Source organism: Ictalurus punctatus, chromosome 5 (genome assembly GCF_001660625.3).
Source record: "Ictalurus punctatus breed USDA103 chromosome 5, Coco_2.0, whole genome shotgun sequence".
NCBI lineage: Eukaryota > Metazoa > Chordata > Actinopteri > Siluriformes > Ictaluridae > Ictalurus > Ictalurus punctatus.
Genome location: NC_030420.2, coordinates 11,639,766 through 11,657,609, shown reverse-complemented (window position 1 = coordinate 11,657,609; position 17,844 = coordinate 11,639,766). Strand labels below are relative to the sequence as shown.

General features: G+C 39.9%; 1 protein-coding gene across 4 annotated transcripts in view; it reads right to left on the bottom strand.

Moving 5' to 3' along the window:
• The window catches only part of si:dkey-11f4.7 (piezo-type mechanosensitive ion channel component 2), an 81,362-nt gene that overhangs the window by 23,566 nt on the left and 39,952 nt on the right, over positions 1–17,844 (bottom strand). For 3 of the 4 annotated variants that reach the window (XM_053680218.1, XM_053680217.1, XM_053680216.1), the window contains 13 exons: positions 17,337–17,433; positions 16,540–16,699; positions 16,195–16,284; positions 15,394–15,494; positions 13,139–13,192; positions 11,486–11,598; positions 11,283–11,400; positions 11,065–11,136; positions 10,596–10,762; positions 10,227–10,420; positions 9,175–9,369; positions 8,786–9,049; positions 1,471–1,729 (listed from right to left, as the gene is read on the bottom strand). In XM_053680218.1, coding sequence (XP_053536193.1) covers positions 1,471–1,729; positions 8,786–9,049; positions 9,175–9,369; positions 10,227–10,420; positions 10,596–10,762; positions 11,065–11,136; positions 11,283–11,400; positions 11,486–11,598; positions 13,139–13,192; positions 15,394–15,494; positions 16,195–16,284; positions 16,540–16,699; positions 17,337–17,433 — 1,884 coding nt within the window. The remainder of the gene's footprint in view (positions 1–1,470; positions 1,730–8,785; positions 9,050–9,174; positions 9,370–10,226; positions 10,421–10,595; positions 10,763–11,064; positions 11,137–11,282; positions 11,401–11,485; positions 11,599–13,138; positions 13,193–15,393; positions 15,495–16,194; positions 16,285–16,539; positions 16,700–17,336; positions 17,434–17,844) is intronic. The other variant, XM_053680215.1, reaches the window with a different exon arrangement.

Genomic DNA, 17,844 nt, shown 5'->3' with positions numbered 1-17,844 from the left:
AAAACAATAACACTAGGCATACTTTGTCAGACTATCATAGATGGCACAGCTTTTTCAACACACATTCTAAGGCAGTGGTCACCAACCCTCTTCCTTGAGATCTACCTTCCTGTAGGTTTCATCTCCAATCAAAATCTCAAGAAGTTCTTAAGGCAATAATTAGATGGTCAGTTGGGCACAATTATGGTTGGAGCTAAAGTCTTCAGGGTGCTAGATCTCCAGGGACAGGGTTGGTGACCAATGATCTAAGGGTACAGGATATAAAACACTACATAAGGGCATCGACAATTCACTGCTCTGCATAATTTCAAATTTTTCATATTAAAAACACCTGATCCTACTTATAGACAGCTACATAATTAGTTTAGCAGGTCAAACATGTAACTCTTCAGGGTAGGAGTCCTCTAGTACTTCTTGTCCATATAATGATGTGACATAGTATTGTCAACCTGGATATAGGTGACTGAAACTACTGTAAAATTCTGAAAATCCTGCACTATGACTGGCTAGTAGTAAAACTATTGGGGAGCAGAGACATGTTTTGTTTTCCCACTCACATATTAATATAGATAATTCCCCAATGTCTTACATTTATATTTGTTGCATTTGGCAGGTACCCTTATCCAGAAAGAATTACAGAAGTAAAAGGACATTTCATTTTATGTTTAACTCATTGAGCTACTGAGCTAGCACAATCCTCAATACTTCAATGTTCAAACTCTTTGACAGTAAAAGCTACTAGCCAATCTTAGCACAGGAGGCAGGATTTGTTAATTCATGGATAAGAAAATAATTAGGTGGTAGTAGCTCTGTTTGCATCCCTTCTTTTCTGAGTCTATTGATTGAATGCTGGTCTACATTTTACACTCATTTTAAACCAGGAGCAGAAATAGCACCCCCTCTGCACAGCTGCGGTGCCCTTTGCAGTACACTTCTTGTGTTAATTATTGTAGTGCTTTAAAACAGCAAGTTAGTAAGACTGAAAGTCTGCTCTGATGGTCTAACAACAAATAAATAACTTTTTTTGGCATTATATTGAAGGCTCAGAAAAGACAATAACATTGTTAACAGTGCATATTTACAAGAAAAAGATAAGAGAGAGAGAGAGAGAGAGAGACTTGTAGGAAAATAATTAAATATTACACAATTTATCATTAAGTAAAGCAGTTGTATTCACACACAAAGTCCTTCCTTTTTTCACTACTTTAAAAAAAATAAATAAATAAATAATAATAATAATAATAATAATAATAAATGAGTTCCAGATCTGTGTGTACTAATGCATATAAAGGCCATATTTCTATATGAAGTGAACCCAAACTAAATCAAGCACAAGTCAAGTGACTGCACTGATTTGTGATATATGAAGGCAAATTATGAAGAATAGTATTTTAAAAGGCAATAGCTGAGGGTCATTCAACAAATCTATATAAAACACAGTTTCAGGGAACATCATATATTTTCTCTGACCTCAGTGTAGATGATGGCAGTCATCCAGAATCGCTTAGTGGGCCGAGGAACGGAGAGCATAGCCCAGAGGAATATGAGGATGGGGAGGAAGAGCGTGAGCAGTGAGGCGGACACCATGTGGTTTAGAATGATGACGAAGTAGCAGAGCATCTCTGACTGGGAGACCATGGTGTTATAGAGGGCAAAGATGAGCTGCAGGAGCCGTGGTAATGAGTGGTAGAACTTATCCGACTCATCAATTTCTGGGATCTGGAACATACTTTTAGGGTTGGGGTATGTTATCATGAATTGCTTTTTGATACACTGTAAAAATACAACTAAGCAACAGATGTGACAATATTTGTTGTTACACTATGTTCGTGCCAACATTTTGGTCTGACAGATTTTCATTAAATGATATGAATTTATATGAATTCTTGATTACTTTCAGAATTAAATATCACATCTTTAATTCTGTGAACCAATATTAGTCTGTTGTCAAGAGAGAAAGTTGTGTGCATGTTTTTTTGCGTCGTAGTTTGCATGAGAAAAAGCATAACCATAGCCTACAGAATTTTCCAGCCCTGATTGGCCAGTGAAACTAGGTTGATTAGTTTTCTCGTACAAGCTACACTATACTAGTCTAGCTACATACATTTAACTGTCTACATAATTTTTTCACATTCATTCTTAAAAGAAACAAAGATTTTGTTTCTTTGAATTGGAATATTTTCTAACACCAGTGCATCTTTTCTAACACCAACTACTAGACCCAGCTAGAGAAATCTAACTAGATAGCAAAGAACAGCCACTGAATCTGTATATTTTTCAACAATCTGAAAAATCAACACCAAGACACTCATGCATGAATGCCAGTAAGTAATAAAGTGGTGGTTGAGAGTTTGTGAAGTCTTTAGAATTTTCTATATAGCTGCAATATCAGATTTTCAGTCCTGAAAATAGACAAAGAGAACCAATTTAACAAATGGGACAAAAATATTATACTTGGTCATTTATTTATTGAGGAAAATGATGCAATATTAGATATCTGTGAGTGGCAAAAGTATGTGAACCTTTGCTTTCAGTATCTGGTGTGACCCACTTGTGCAGTAATAACTGCAACTAAATGTTTCCGGTTACTGTTGTTCAGTCCTGCACATCGGCTTGGAGGAATGTTAGCCCAATTCTCAGTACAGAACAGCTACAGCTCTGGGATGTTGGTGGGTTTCCTCATAAAAATGTCTGGGTTATGCATGCAACCCTGTTCCCTGAGAACGAGACATTGCATGAGCTATATGCTGTGGGAAGCACCCTTGTGTGTGACCAGTATCTGAAGCTTGTGTAACATCATGCCTATTTATAGGCCTGCCATGATCAGGTGACGTGGCAATTAAAAGCGTCGCGTGATATAAAAACAGCACCTGTGAACCATGCCATCAGCCTCTATTATCTGAAGTAAAGATGCAATTCACAGGCATGCCCCAGTATGACAAAGTTACACAACATCTCGTTCCCTTCTCAGGGAACAGGGTTACACGTGTAACCCAGACATTCCCTTTCAAAGGGAATTCAACGTTGTGTGACCTATACGCTGTGGAAACGACAATACCCACTCCATCATACTGAGGGTATGGCCTGTATAAAAAGATCCGAGCCCAAGGGTCACTGCAGTTACTTGAGCCTGGGGTGGAATGTATATCCAGGCTGTAATATTGAATGAAAATGTGTGGTGTAGACCACCCCGCTGCAGCACACACATCCTGTAAGGGTACCCCTTTGGACAAAGGCTTTGAGGAGGCGACACCCATAGAGGAGTTTGCCCAAAGGCGTAGCGAGACTGCATGCCTCATAAGTGATAGAGATTGCTTCCACTATCCAAGTAGAGATGCACTGCTTTGACACAGCATCACCTCTACTGTCTCTGCCAAAGTCGAACATCAGCTGCTCTGACTTACGCCACCAGCCGGAGCGGTGGACGTAAGTAAAGAGAGCAATTACTGGACACAGTAGGTGCAATTTCTCTTGTTCCGGTGTGAGGAACAGAGGAGGGTAGAAAGCATGAAACACTACTGGCTGGGCAGCACACCTAGGCACTCTAGGAATATAATCCGGCCTAGGACACAGGAAGGCCTTGGCTAATCCAGGGGCAAAGTCAAGGCAGGAACGAGCAACAAAGAGAGCTTGTAGATCACCTACTCGCTTAAGAGATGCCAGGGCCAGCAGAAGAGCTACCTTTAGAGTCAGAAGCTTCTCTGAGGTTGACTCTAAAGGCTCAAATGGGGCACCTGACAGACCTTCCAGGAACACAGAAAGGTCCCAGGAAGGTATGCATGATCTGCAGATGGGCCTCAGCCGCCTGATACCAATTATAGTTCTATAAATTAGAGAATGTTGCACCACAGAGGCTCCATCAACAGGGTGTGGCTGGCCAAAATGGCGGCCATGTAGACCCTGATGTAGAAGGAGCCAACCTTGCTGAGAAACGTCCTTGTAAGAACTCCAGGACTGTAGCTATTGCGTAGTTCACTGGGTCTAACAGATATTCCTCACACCACGAGACAAAAAGTCGCCACTTGAGCACATACAATGTCCTGGTGGATGGTGCTCTAGCGTTCAACATGGTCTCTAAAACCTCAGTTGTGACACCAGAATCTATGAGCTGATGCCCCTCAGGGGCCAGACCCACAATTTCCATAGTTCCGGCCGAGGGTGATAAATCAGCCCTCTGGCTTGAGACAGTAAATCCCTGTTGATGGGAATCTCCCAAGGAGTGCCATCCAGCAGGGATATTATCTCTGAGAACCATATTTGAGCTGGCCAATAAGGTGCCACTAGCAGCAGATGTAGACAGTTTTGGTGACCTTTCGCCAGAACTTGTATGAGCAGAGCGATCATGGGAGGAACGTACAGATGTGACCTCGGCCACATGTGCACCATGACGTCCAGCCCCAGTGGTGCGGGAGGAGTGAGGGAAAATCACAGAGGACAGTGTGGTGTCTCCTCAGAGGCAAACACATCCATTTCCGCTTGGCCGAACCTCTGCCATATGGACTCCACCACTTGTGGATGGAGCCTCCAATCCCTGGACCTCAGCCCCTGCCTCAACAGGATGTCTGCCCCTACATTCCAGTTGCCCAGAATGTACATTGCACTCACTGAAAAAACTTTCCCTTTGCCTGAACAGGGTCGGGAACATAATCCTCCCTGTTGGTTGATATGTGAGACCACTGCTGTGTTGTCTGTCACAACTAACACATGGTGACCTCTCAATTGAGGAAGAAAGAATTTCAGTGCTAGAAACACAGCCCGCATTTCAAGGCGATTTATATTCCACTCCAGATGCGGGCTGCTCCAGAGACCTTGAGCTGGACAGCCGTCTACAACCATGTCCCAGCACATGAGGGAGGTGTCTGTAATTACCGTCTTGCGATAAGAAGACACCACTAGAGTGTGACCCAAGGCTAGAAACCGGGGACGCCTCCAAATTCCCAGAGCACATAGGCATCGCCACGTGACACTGATTATTCTCAGCGGTTTAATCCTCAGACAAAACCCAGATGTTGGCTGCTGCTGTCATAAGCCCCAACAGTCTCCCGTAGAGACTGGAGGGGATGCCAGCTTTATCTTGCTCAATGTTGATAGGATTGACCCTACGCATGTTGGGAATAGAAACGCCCTCATCATAGTAGAATCTTTATAACCTCTAGAAAAGTTGTCCTCTGCACTGGAGAAAGCATACTTTTCTTGAGGTTCAACCTGAGCCCCAAACTCTTCATGTGGGCAAGAACAACATCGCGATGTTGAATCGCCAGTTCTCTGGATTGTGCTAGAATTAACCAGTTGTCCAGGTAGTTTAGTACACGGATGGCCTGTAGTCACAATGGAGCCAGAATGACATACGTGCACTTTGTGAAGGTGCAAGGGGATAAAGCTAGCCTGAAGGGAAGAACCCAATATTGGTATGTGTTGCCTCCAATCACAAACCTCAGGAACTTCCTGTGACTGGGCAATATTTCTATGTGGAAATATGCATCCTTTATATCTATCGTCACAAACCAGTCCTCAAACTGAATCTGTGGAATGATAAGTTTGAGCATCAGCATCTTAAACCTGTATGTATGAAGAGTACAGTTCAGATGACGCAGATTCAAAATTGGCTCCATACTCCCATCTTTTTTGCGGACCAGGAAATAATGGCTGTAAAATCCACCCTCCCTCAGGGAATGGGGAACAAGTTCTGTGGTACTTTGTCCAAGAGGGATCTTACTTCCTGCGCTAACGTCAGGCTCTGCTCTGTGCTGACTACTGTCGTAAACACACCTCTGAACCGGGGGGGTCAAGCTCTGAACTGGACACAGTAACCCTTTTCTATGGTAGATAGAACCCATCACGTGGCCAGATGGCCTTTTAGTGAAGTTAACTTTTACCGCATTCTACTGGAGGGAAAGCATCAGATTTTCGTTGCCCTGTGACAGCTCGCTGACCAGAGAACACTGAAAACTTGGGACAGCCTTGGCCAGGGGAGGCTCTACAGTAGTACTGGGGGCTAACTGCCCTAACAACCTCATGTCCCCTGATACGTCCCTCCATGGCCCCTCAGGACCACTCCTCCTTTGTCTTCTTGGCCTTTATGACCATTCTCAGATCAGGCCTAGTAACAGACTGCGACTGTAGCCATCCAGTTCCCCTGGCTGTCTGCAGGGGAAGGCGGGCCACCACACTTGCCTTCTGTGCCTCCCTCACACTAGTGCTGGTGAAATTGACACAATAGGGAAGGAACTGGCTGAATGCGGCCATATGTCAAACTCACTCAGCAGGCCTGTCTTGTAGGCCTGCAACACTGCCATTGCATACAGTGACCCACAAGCAAGCCCCACTACCACCTAGGGCTTGCCCACCAATGCCGCGGTGGCCTTACATGGCTTGGATTGCAAAGCCGGCCCCCTAAATTATCTGCCGCCGATGGAGAAAGGTAACTTGCAAGCGTCTCCTCCACCTTCAGCATAGCCAAATTGCTGTGATGTTCATTCCCCATGATGGTCGAATAATCAGACATTGCGGTGTTATAAATACGGCTTATATAAGGTTTTCCCCAGAAGCATGATATTTTGTCATTCACTTCTGGAAAAAAGGGGAGTTTTCTGCAGTGTGTGGGAGATTTATTTTCACTGGGGAGAAAAAAGGCTCATCCAGACTTAGTAATCACTTCAAGCAGCTCTTTATATGCTTGAAAGCTGCTCTCAGATTTTAGCACACTCTTCTGGCTCCTCAGAGTCAGAGAGGAAATTATTATTTATTAATTTGTTTATTTTATTTTTTTTGGCTTTCCATAGCAGATGGAGGAGTTGCGATGCGAGCTCCAAAATCCGGCAGAGAGCCGGACCGGAGGACTCCGGCTCCTCTTCCAGATCCATACGAGATCCCCAGGACCTGAACCGGCTGGCTGCCTCAGCAGCGTCTGTCCCAGATCCACGAGGCTCTGAAACTGAACCCCCCTCAGCCAATAAGAGAGCGAGTCGCGAGCGGAGCTGCCTAATTGTAAGTTGTTAACAAAGACCTCTCGAGGGCTGCCCTGGCGTGCTCCACCACTAGACAATTGACACAGAAAGTGTGTCCGTTCCCCCGTGATGAAACGGGAGCAAAGTGTAACACACTTCCTGAATTCTCTCTGTTTTTCCTCTCTCTCTTTTTTTAAAGGGACAGAAAGGTAAAGAGATTTCTTTTTCTTTTTTGAAAAGATAGAGAGAAAATGAAGAGTCTTTTTGCGAGCATTAAAAAAACGACCGACATGCAGTCTCGCTGAAGATAATAAGGCTGATGGTGCGGTTCACAGGTGCTGTTTTTAATATCACGCAGCAGGCTTAATTGCCATCTCACCTGATCATGTCAGGCCTATAAATAGGCATGATGTTACACAAGCTTCAGATACTGGTCACATGCAAGGGAGCTTCCCACAGCGTATAGCTCATGCAAAATCTCGTTCCTTTTGAAAGGGAACTACTTGCTTCACTTCTTTCCACAGCATTTCTATTGGACTAAGATAGGACTTTGACTTGACCATTCCGAAACATTAACTTGATTGTTCTTTAACCATTCTTTGGTAGAATGACTTGTGTACTTAGGGTTGTTGTCTTGCTGCATGTCCCACTTTCTCTTGAGATTCGGTTCATGGACAGAGGTCCTGACACTTTCCTGTAGAATTCGCTGGTATAATTCAGAATTCATTGTTCCATCAATGATGAACAAAGATGTCAAACTGTCCTGGCCCACATGTAGCAAAACAGGCCCAAACCATGAGACTACCACCAGCACATTTCACAGATGGGATAAGGTTCTTATGCTGAAATTAAGTGTTCTGCAAACATAACCCTTCTTACTGAAAAAAAAAATTTATTTTGGTCTCATCTATCCACAAAAAAAATTCCCAACAACATTCTGGCTTGTCTACATGATCTTGAGCAAACTTCAGATGGTCACCAATGTTATTTTTGGAAACCAGTGGCTTTCTCCTTGCAACTCTGCCATGAACACCATTGTTGTTGTGTTCTCCTGTTGGTGGTCTCATGAACATTACCATAAGCCATTGTGACAGAGGCCTTTAGTAGCTTAGAAGTTACCCTGGCTCCTTCGGGGAGGGTAACAAGGGTTTTAAATTTCCTCCATTTGTACACAGTCCTCTCTGACTGTGGATTGGTGGAGTCCAAACTCTCTAGAGAGGATTTTATAACCTTTTCAAGTCTGATGAGCATCAACAACTCTTCTTCTAAGGTCCTCAGAAATCTCCATTGTTCATGCAATGATACACTTCCACAAACGTGTTGTGAAAACCAGACTTTGATAGATCCCTGTTCTTTAAATAAAACAGGGCACTCACTCACGCCTGATCTTGATCATTCACCCCATTGATTGAAAACACCAGACTCTGATTGCACCTTCAAATTAAACTGCTAATCCTAGACGGTCACATATTTTTTTTTTACCACTCACAGATATGTAATATTGGATCATTTTCCTTAATAAAAAAATTAACCTGTATAATGTTTTTGTCTCATTTCTTTAACTTTTTTCTCTTTTAGGACATATGTGAAAATCTAATGATGTTTTAGGTCATATTTATGCATATATATAGACAATTCTAAAGGGTTCACAAACATTCAAGCACCACTGTATTTAAGGTGCTAGCATGTGTGCATGTCAGAGCAGGCATCTATAACATTCAGTTTACCTCTAATAATAGCTTGATTTTTGTATTACCATTACTGTTGATGATAAGGATATATAAAATGAATATAAATATATTGATTTGTGTGTGCATATCAGATAATGTGTATCTCACTTGTTAAGCAGCAGTTCACTGGCAGTGAGGGCTCTGGTCTCCTGAGTAAGTGGCCGAGGTTCTGAAATATTCTCACTCATCACCTCCATGACCACTGAGTCCAGTGATGCTGACTTAAGCAATTCATGTGTCATTTCAAACTGCTCATCTTCTTGCTTTTCCTCCCATTTTCTTTTCTCATCTTCTTCTCCATCCTCCCATTCACTATCCATTTTCTCTTCTGCTTCTTTATCCACTATCTTTATAGCAGCTGATTCTTCATGGCTTCAGAGAAAAAAAATGGGGGGGGGGGGGGGGGACTAATAAGACTAATAAAAGACAAAATCTATTAAACGGTGAATTAAATACAAACTCAAAAGATTTGTGATAGCATCAACAGCAAATCCTACTTCAGCAGAAGGCTCCCTTGATCAAATGAGACCATGTCTATGTTGGCTGATTTGAAAAGTTTCCGACGTCGCTCTTCAGTGGATAGTTGAGAATGAAATTGCTCAGTTTTGGGTGATGCTAAACAGGGGGCATCATCAATGTCATCGTTGAGAGTTGGCTGACGTGACATTAGCATGGTCTCATCGGTCTGACAGCTAAAGCCCCCCCCAGAAAAACAGAAAGAAAAAAACAGGCATAGAAAAGATTTACAAATTAGTGATTATTAGCTATATTATGCCCGTCCTTCTTTCTATTTTCTATATAATGTAACTGAGTAAGCGAGCTAACTATGTTTCAAAGCAATGATGTCTTTCTCAAATCTGGGAACTGTTGTTTAAAGTTATCAACCATCTAATAACATTTTATACAATTTACTTTAGTTTGGGGGTTTGTTACATTCCAGAAAGATCAGAAAGTTTATCTACTAAATAGCTGGGACAGTGCTGCTGTTTGTCAAAATGGGGTCCTTTAATTGCCATTTCATTATAATGATGTTTATAATATATAATAATAATTACAATGATGTATGATTTTCCCAGGAAGATTTTCTTTCTTTTAACAATTTTAGAATCAGAATAAATCAGAAATATGTGTGCACCACTGTTAACTTGTTTACCATGCCAAAACTGAGAAAAAGAAGAATGCATCTCCAGTGTCCAATCCATATACAATTTGGGCTTGTTTTAAGTCTTGTATGTGGTTTTAGAGTTACAATTGGGGTGAGAATTTTGCCGAATCCAAGCATTCCTGCGCATGAGCTTCATACCTAAGCCTGTCAAGGTCTACATGAAAGTGAAAACACCACACTTGTGCAATAATTTTTGTTTCATCCTGCAAGATACCAGTTCCTATGCACACAAATTCTATTCATATCTACATATGTATTTGTTTATCTGTTCAATCTCTCATCTTGAGTAATGTATTCATATTTGGTTATATCACTAATGGGCATGTAAGAAGCAGATAATGTAATGCAAGTTAATTAATTATTGATTTTTCAGGACATAGTCACCTGGATATACTGCTGTTCCAGGAGTGTTTAGAGTTGGCACTCCTTAGTTGGCCATAGCCATGAAGACTGATAGGCAATGGTGGTGGTGAATTGGTATGTGTAATTATCTCCTCATCCAACAGGGTTTGTGTGCCCTGTCTGGACAGACAGTTCTGGTAAAATTCATGGATACTTTCATGGGACACATCTCTACCCTAAACACAGATCGAGGGGGGAAAAAGAAAATGAATGAGTATAGTGCTATTAGATTACTATTTAACAGAGTGTACAAAAGCTGTCCATGTCCCCTTCAAGCAAAAGATTAATAAATAAAAGCACAATTGTTTTTTTTATTTTAGATTAACATACTGTATTGTGCTAATCATGTACCTTGTTCTGTTGTTGGTTCAGCAGTGCCCTTTCCAAGCACAGCACCTTTGAAATGTCCAGATTGTCCTTACAGAATGAGTTCAAACCTGCTGTTATATCATCAATAAGGGACCAGAAGAAGACCAAGCTAAACTTCAGACAGTCAATAATCCGCTCTGATATTTTAGCTGCAAGACAAAAATGAGAGAATATACCTTTTGAAAGAATCAGGTATATGCCTCCAGACATTATAATAGCAATTAATTCTTTATTGCTTTCATACACATTTTAATTTCAAATTTCTCAAATTCCTCCATGTTCTTTAAATGACACTGATTGAATTATGATGCAGCATAAGGAAAACATGCTAATGGTACAAAATCTGAATAAGTTGCATAAAGGCATTGTTTTGCATTAATACAATGTTTAATTTCATTTGCACTGCACAAATTCACAGTGTAATTCCTTGATAACCAGAAGCTAGTGATACCTTTCTCTCCTTCCTCTGGCTCAGGACATGAGTCTTCCAACTCATCTCCACTAGACTCAAAGCTTTCTGTGCCTGCACATATCCACAATGCATTTTCACAGTTTTTAGGGTTTGGGTTGGCGCATACTACTGGCACTTAATACCAGCTAGGTAAAACACAATAATGCATAATGCAAAGATAAATTTATGTGACAATTGTGTGTTTCTGAGACTGTTACCCTGTTCTTTGCACTGTTCCCTCTTCGCTCTTTCCTCTTCTCTCTTCAATTGTACCTCATCCCTCTTATGGGACTTGAGAGCAGCCGTGGACCCTGTTACCCAAGCCTCATAAGCCAACTGTGAAGCAAAGCGAGGGAAATCTCCGAGTAAAACACATTTGTGTGTGGCATTTCTACTTCTGTTTGATCTTGATATTTCTAACCTGAAGAGCAGATTTCTTTTTTGGCACAGATTCTTCCTCTGTCTTGGTATCCACTTCTCCCTCCTCTTCCTCACTGTCACTTTCAAAGAGGCGATACCCACAGGAGTCCCAGACTACATAATAAAACACACGCATTTATTATATCCTTGAAATACTTACTATATTTAAATGTAGATTTAGAGGGAATATGAATTATCTGAGCCTTGAAAAAATAGATTACATTTTGATCACATATCAGGAACTTCTAACCTGCCACCTATAGTTATAACAGTTATATGCTTTATATATCCACCATAAGCAAAATTAGTTCCACACAGTGTTGCAGCAAGTAGCATTGCTGCCTCACAGTTCCAGGGTCCCCAATTTGACCCTGAACTTGGGTTACTGTCTGTGCAGAGTTTTGCATGTTCTTCCAATTCCCACATGAGTTTACTCCTGGTTCTTCCCTCCTCCCAAAACATGCTGGAACAGTTACATCATTGTTTGCAAATGTAGTCATCAAAACATGATTAAGCTGCTTGTTTGCCTCTCTCTAGCTTATGAATCTAGCTCATGTTAAAGATTGTAGCACTAATTTTCTAACTACTTTTCTCTCTTACATAGCATTGTGTCCTTTTTTCATGTATCTGTGAACTGTATGAGAAGGTACAGTATAATGAGCTTTGCTTTCATCAAGAGACAAAAAAAAAATATAAAGGAGTTTTACCATATAATTGTTCATCTACTTCAATATTAGTATACAATATTGTAGTATACCATACTGTAAACTTGTAAATGCAGATTTTGCCTCTATCTGTTGGTTTTGTTCTGCACATGTCATTTCTGCAGATGAAATCTCATATAAAGATTTAAATAATTTTTCAATTTACATTATTCTTTACATTACATTAATCTATATATAGTTTACATTTTATTCATTTAGCAGACGCTGTTATTCAAAGGGATTTACAAATGAATTTCCTCATTTCCCCAGCAAAGCGATACATCAAGCAGAGAACAATACAAGTTTTTCATACAAGATTTTTCATTCTAGAGTAGTAGAGGAGCAAAGTGCACAGAGTAGAGGTGTAAGAGCAGGTGTAAGTGCAGGTTTTATTTTATTTACTTATTTTTTGAGAGTTAGATAAGTGTAGTTAAATGTATACACTACTGTGTAAATGGTGACATTACTGCCCATGTATACATTTATTTTTTTAATCAATATATATATATATATATATATATATATATATATATATATATATATATATGTATATATATATATATATATTACTTAAAGCAAGTCAATTTTACTGAAAATTAAATAATTTCCCCAAGTACTTCTATTTGAGAACTTTATGAACAGTGTGGTTCCCTCATGAAGTTGTCTTAGATGTTACGCATATGCATGGCTTCATCAGGATTACTGTTAAGTATTTAAAATATCAGATTTTATTTGTTTAACACTTTTCTTGGTCACCGCATGATTCCATTTGTGCCATTTCATAATGATAATACTATTTTAATTATTTTAAAATAGATGAAATTATGAGCAGAAAAAAAACTTTTCACTGATTGTGTATGCACAACATGTAGGGTCCTAATTAATGAATTAATACCTAAAAAGCGCTGATATGACAAAAGGTTTCTGAGACAACAAAAATGTCTACTCACCAGAGGGGCGAGAAGTCCATGGTTTCCACCATTCCATCTGATGATCACTTTCCTCTAGAAAATGGAAGGTCATGCACGTTACCATGTTTCTATGAATAACAGATGACTGCCTGAGGGGGTTCCTTTCATACTAGTGAAGTTTTCCTGCATGCTGTCATGTGACAGTGACACCACATACACTATATGGCCAAGTTTGTGGACACCTGACCATTACACCTATACAGTATATGCCTGTTAAATATTCAATTCCAGATTTAGTCCCCTTTTGCTTATACAATAACCCCCACTCCTCTGAAATGAGTTTGTGAGGATTTGCCAGTTCACCCACATTATTGAGGTCAGGCAGTGGTGTCAAATGAGGAAGCCTGGGCACAGTCAGCAATCAAATTCATCCAACACAAAGGTATTCAGTGGGGTTAACGTCAAGACTCTGGGCAGGCCACTCGAGTTCTTCCACACCAAACGTCTTCATGGACCTCACTTTGTGCATGTCACGTTGGAACATGTTTGGACCCCGTAGTTCCATTGAAGAGAAATTGCAATGCTACAGCATACAAAGTGATCCTATAGAATTGTGCACTTCAAACTTTGTGGCAGCAGTTTGGGGAAGGCCTACATATTGATGTACACATACATCTGACCATATGATGTACTGTAGACTATAAAACGTCCATGCTTTGTCATGTTCATGCTCTGGCCACTGCATCTGGGACAGCAGGTCCAGTCTGTCAGTTAAGGTGTATGCAGGACTTGTCAATAACCTTACCATGTTCTGTTTGACCAAATTCGGGTATCAACAACAATGTTTGCATTGTCTGTCTGATGTCATCCATTACAGTGGCATCCATAACATCTGCATTAGTGGAAAATAATAGATTTGGCTATTTTTAAATTTTATTTTGGCCAAAACTACCAAAACATCCATCTCTGCCCTTTCTATGAATTACACTCTGCAGCAAGTTGTCTGTCTGGTCTCAAACAAATTAATGGAACAACCTCCTTGTGTTCATGGTTCATGCAAAACCCCAACATGATCCACACTAGCACACTATGTCAAAAGTTTGAAGACACCTGTTCACTTCTTCATTTTTGGAATATATGTAGTGACCAAGAAAAGTGTTATACAAATCAAATCAATTTATATTTTAAGTACTTCTTAGAATTTCTGATGAAGCTTGAAATCTTCTTACCAGAAGGAGAAGGTTTTACTTAAAGTTCCCAAATAGGCCAAGCACTTGTTGGGTGATTTTCTGAAGTTCTAAAATTACTTGTTTAAACTACCACTAGTGGCCACTAGAGTCTCTACCAGTGGCATAGATCTCAACCATAATGTTTTTGCTTTTTCTACTGCAGCCAGCATGTACCCTAAACACATAAAATCTCTTTAATGAATCTGGCACGTTGAGGAATAGCCGAGTAGCCCATTTGGGCTGAGCATCACAAATGTTTTGTTGTTTCAAGAGGATCCAGCTTTGGTTTTGCTAAGACAGCCTGAATTCCACCCTGTAGCACATTTGAGTTGCATTACTGCATTATGTTCTGATTTTCAAAATGCTCTCATAGTGTGCTGAAGTACTGTCAACGGGATCAGAAGCAACAAATTAGAACATGTCAGTACTGTACTAAGCTCTTCCAACTTCTGTTGTTTCCTTATACGTGCTGAACAACCAAGCATTCTTCCCGTTTCTCTTCCTGCTGTAATACACAGCAAAGGACGTACATTTTTTCTTAGAGGGTTCAGCCACTCTGTCTCCTTTTTTGCTTTACTACAGGCAGTTTTATCAATTTCAGAGGACATCAGTGAGTAGTCAGCAGTATTGCCTTTTTGCTATCAGTATTATGCTGCAGTTAAATTGTAGCAAGACTCTGTAAGTGTTCATTAAAAATCCGAAAGGATTTGGGCAGTGATAATGTCTGTCATCCAAATCCACCAGGGACTAGTAGAACAAAGAGCTCAATTCAAGAGGTTGAGAAAGAGGAAAAATAGAAAAAGTCTATATAAATTTAGCATTTTTGAATTCACTCCCTCATCTCTTCAGCAAGACAAGAAAGGGAAAGAGGATGGACATGACATAGCTAGGACCTATTATAGGCAACCCACATGGGGCCACAGTCATGATGACTATTTGTACCCAGCAAGGAAACAATCACATGAAAAAGTCCAAGTTACTAGACAGGGAAATGTCCAAACGATTTCAAATTGTTAGTGCATAATACAGTTAGTTAGTATAGTCCAGACACATGAATTTGATTACCTTTTTGCTCTGCATCACTTTTTAGTCCAGGCCCTTTTGTGTCCAGTGTTATGGCAGCCTGTTCTGGTTGACCCTTTTGTTTTAACTTGATCTTCTCCATCCTAGAAAGAAAAAAGACCAGACACACAACTGTAGCACACAGTAGAATAACTGTAAGTAAAACTCCAACCCCAGCTGTCATGTCAGCCTCCAATTTTCTGGGAAGGCTTTCCAATAGATTTTGTAATGTTGCTGTGGGGATTTGCCCATTCCATCACAAGAGCTTTGATGAGTTTGGGTGCTGATTTTGGGGAAGGAGGCCTGGCATGCAGTTGGCATTCCAATTCATCACAAAGGTGTTCAGTGGGGTTGAGGTCAGGGCTCTGTGCAGGCCACTTGAGTGCTTCCAAACCAATCCTTTTGCAAAGGGAGTATTGTCATGCTGGAACAGGTTTGGGCCCCTTTGTTACAGTGAAAGGAAATCTTAATGCTACAGCATACAAAGACATTATAGAAAAGTATGTGTCTCCAACTTTGTGGCAAATGTTTGGGGAAGGCCCACATATGGAGGTAAGACTCCACATACTTTTAGCCATATAGTGTAGGTGGTCAAAGCAGCCTATTTATGTTGAAGTTAACAAATATTGTTTGTAACATCCATAAAACTGGGTTGTAAAGAAATCGCACAGGACTGTTTTCCTTTGGTTTGAAGTAATACAACAGCACACATGCACATGCATACGCACACGCACACACACAGACACACACAGACACACACAGACACACACACAGACACAGACACAGACACACACACACACATACTGTTTTTTCAGTAGTTCCACAGATTTCTTCTCCAGCTCCAGTCTAGCTGCCACACGTTTCTTTACCTTGGCTTCAAATAGTTCTGCACCCCTTGAACATATGAAGACAGCAGATTATTTTATGGAACAGTCCTAAATTATTTGCATTACCTTACATTTGCATTAAATTTGCAAATTATATTATATATGCAATCAGCAATCAATTTAACGTCAATCATACAATCAGCATATTAACTGAATTACTATACATGATGTGCCTTTTACAAGTAAAATATATAGAATAAATATTATTATCTTTATATATTTCCATAAAGGTTCAGAAGGTAAATGTCAGTTAGTTTCTTACCTGGAGGCAAGGATCTTACAGGCTTTAAGGTCAGATACAACATACAAGAAGTAGTAACTGAGAAATATTCTCCTTTGAGCCAGAAGCACAGTAAAACAAACTGCATCCCACACAATACCAGCTTCTCCCACTGGCAACTCACAGTCATCACTAGGTTTAGCTACATGCACAAACACATACAGAATGTTTAGAAACATACATCTTCATATGTACATTCACATTTACATATACCTACAGCATGTATTTGGTCTTAACTTTGGTCAAACCTTTGAAATTGGCATTTTATGGATTTTTTTTAATATTTCAAATTCTTCAAATAATTTACAGTACAAGCCTTTAAATAAAAATGTTTTTAGGATAATTTAAAAAAAAAACTTATTCAATCAGCTGTGTCATAAAAAGGTATATATGTCATAAAGTAGCTGTGCTACTTTACATAAACTAAGAAAGCCAATGCAAAAATTGCAAGACTGGTGCATACATTACTTGAACATGTAATAAGTAATGAGATCTGAAAGGGCAAGGGAGGCCTGAGAATTCGCAAAGAACCAAATAACTAATGGTATGCTAATTTAAGGCACTGTTTTAATTGAACAAAAATGCTGATAACACCTGACTGATTTATACACATTATACACAGTACATAAGTGTGTACTATGCGCTTACGTTTTGCTACATCCACTACATATAAATATACTATAATATAAAAACACACACAACTTTATGTGTTTATTATTAGCTGCATATTTATCTTTATTAAACACTTGCAGGCCAAGACAAGGCTAATATTTACTTACGCACATCATAGCCTTTGATAGTACAGAACATGCTGAATGCCTGAATGAGCCAACAGGCTTTCTTTAAAAGACTGTCCAGATAACCACAGGATCCCAGCTAGATGCATGCACACGCACGCACGCGCACACACACACACACACAATAAGAGTGAATTAACAGGGTGGACAACAAAAGCAAGGAAACAATGACTACAGAATGCATACTAGGGCGTCAACTCAAACCAAATGATGTTAAACACAAAGACTAATTAGATTTATTATAGATTAAAGATTATTAAATACTATTGAATTATCTTTATGTCAGTGAAATTTATCTAACTAAATCTACCAACTTATCAACTTTCAATTTTGTCTGTAATTGCTTTATGTAATTGTGTGCACATAATATAAATAGTGATATAAGCACTTGAAAATACTCTTAGCACTTTTCAACACCTTTTCCACAGACTGTTTTCTGTGTTTTCTGTAAAGCATCCCTTTTTCTTGCTTTGATGGTTGAATTTAATTA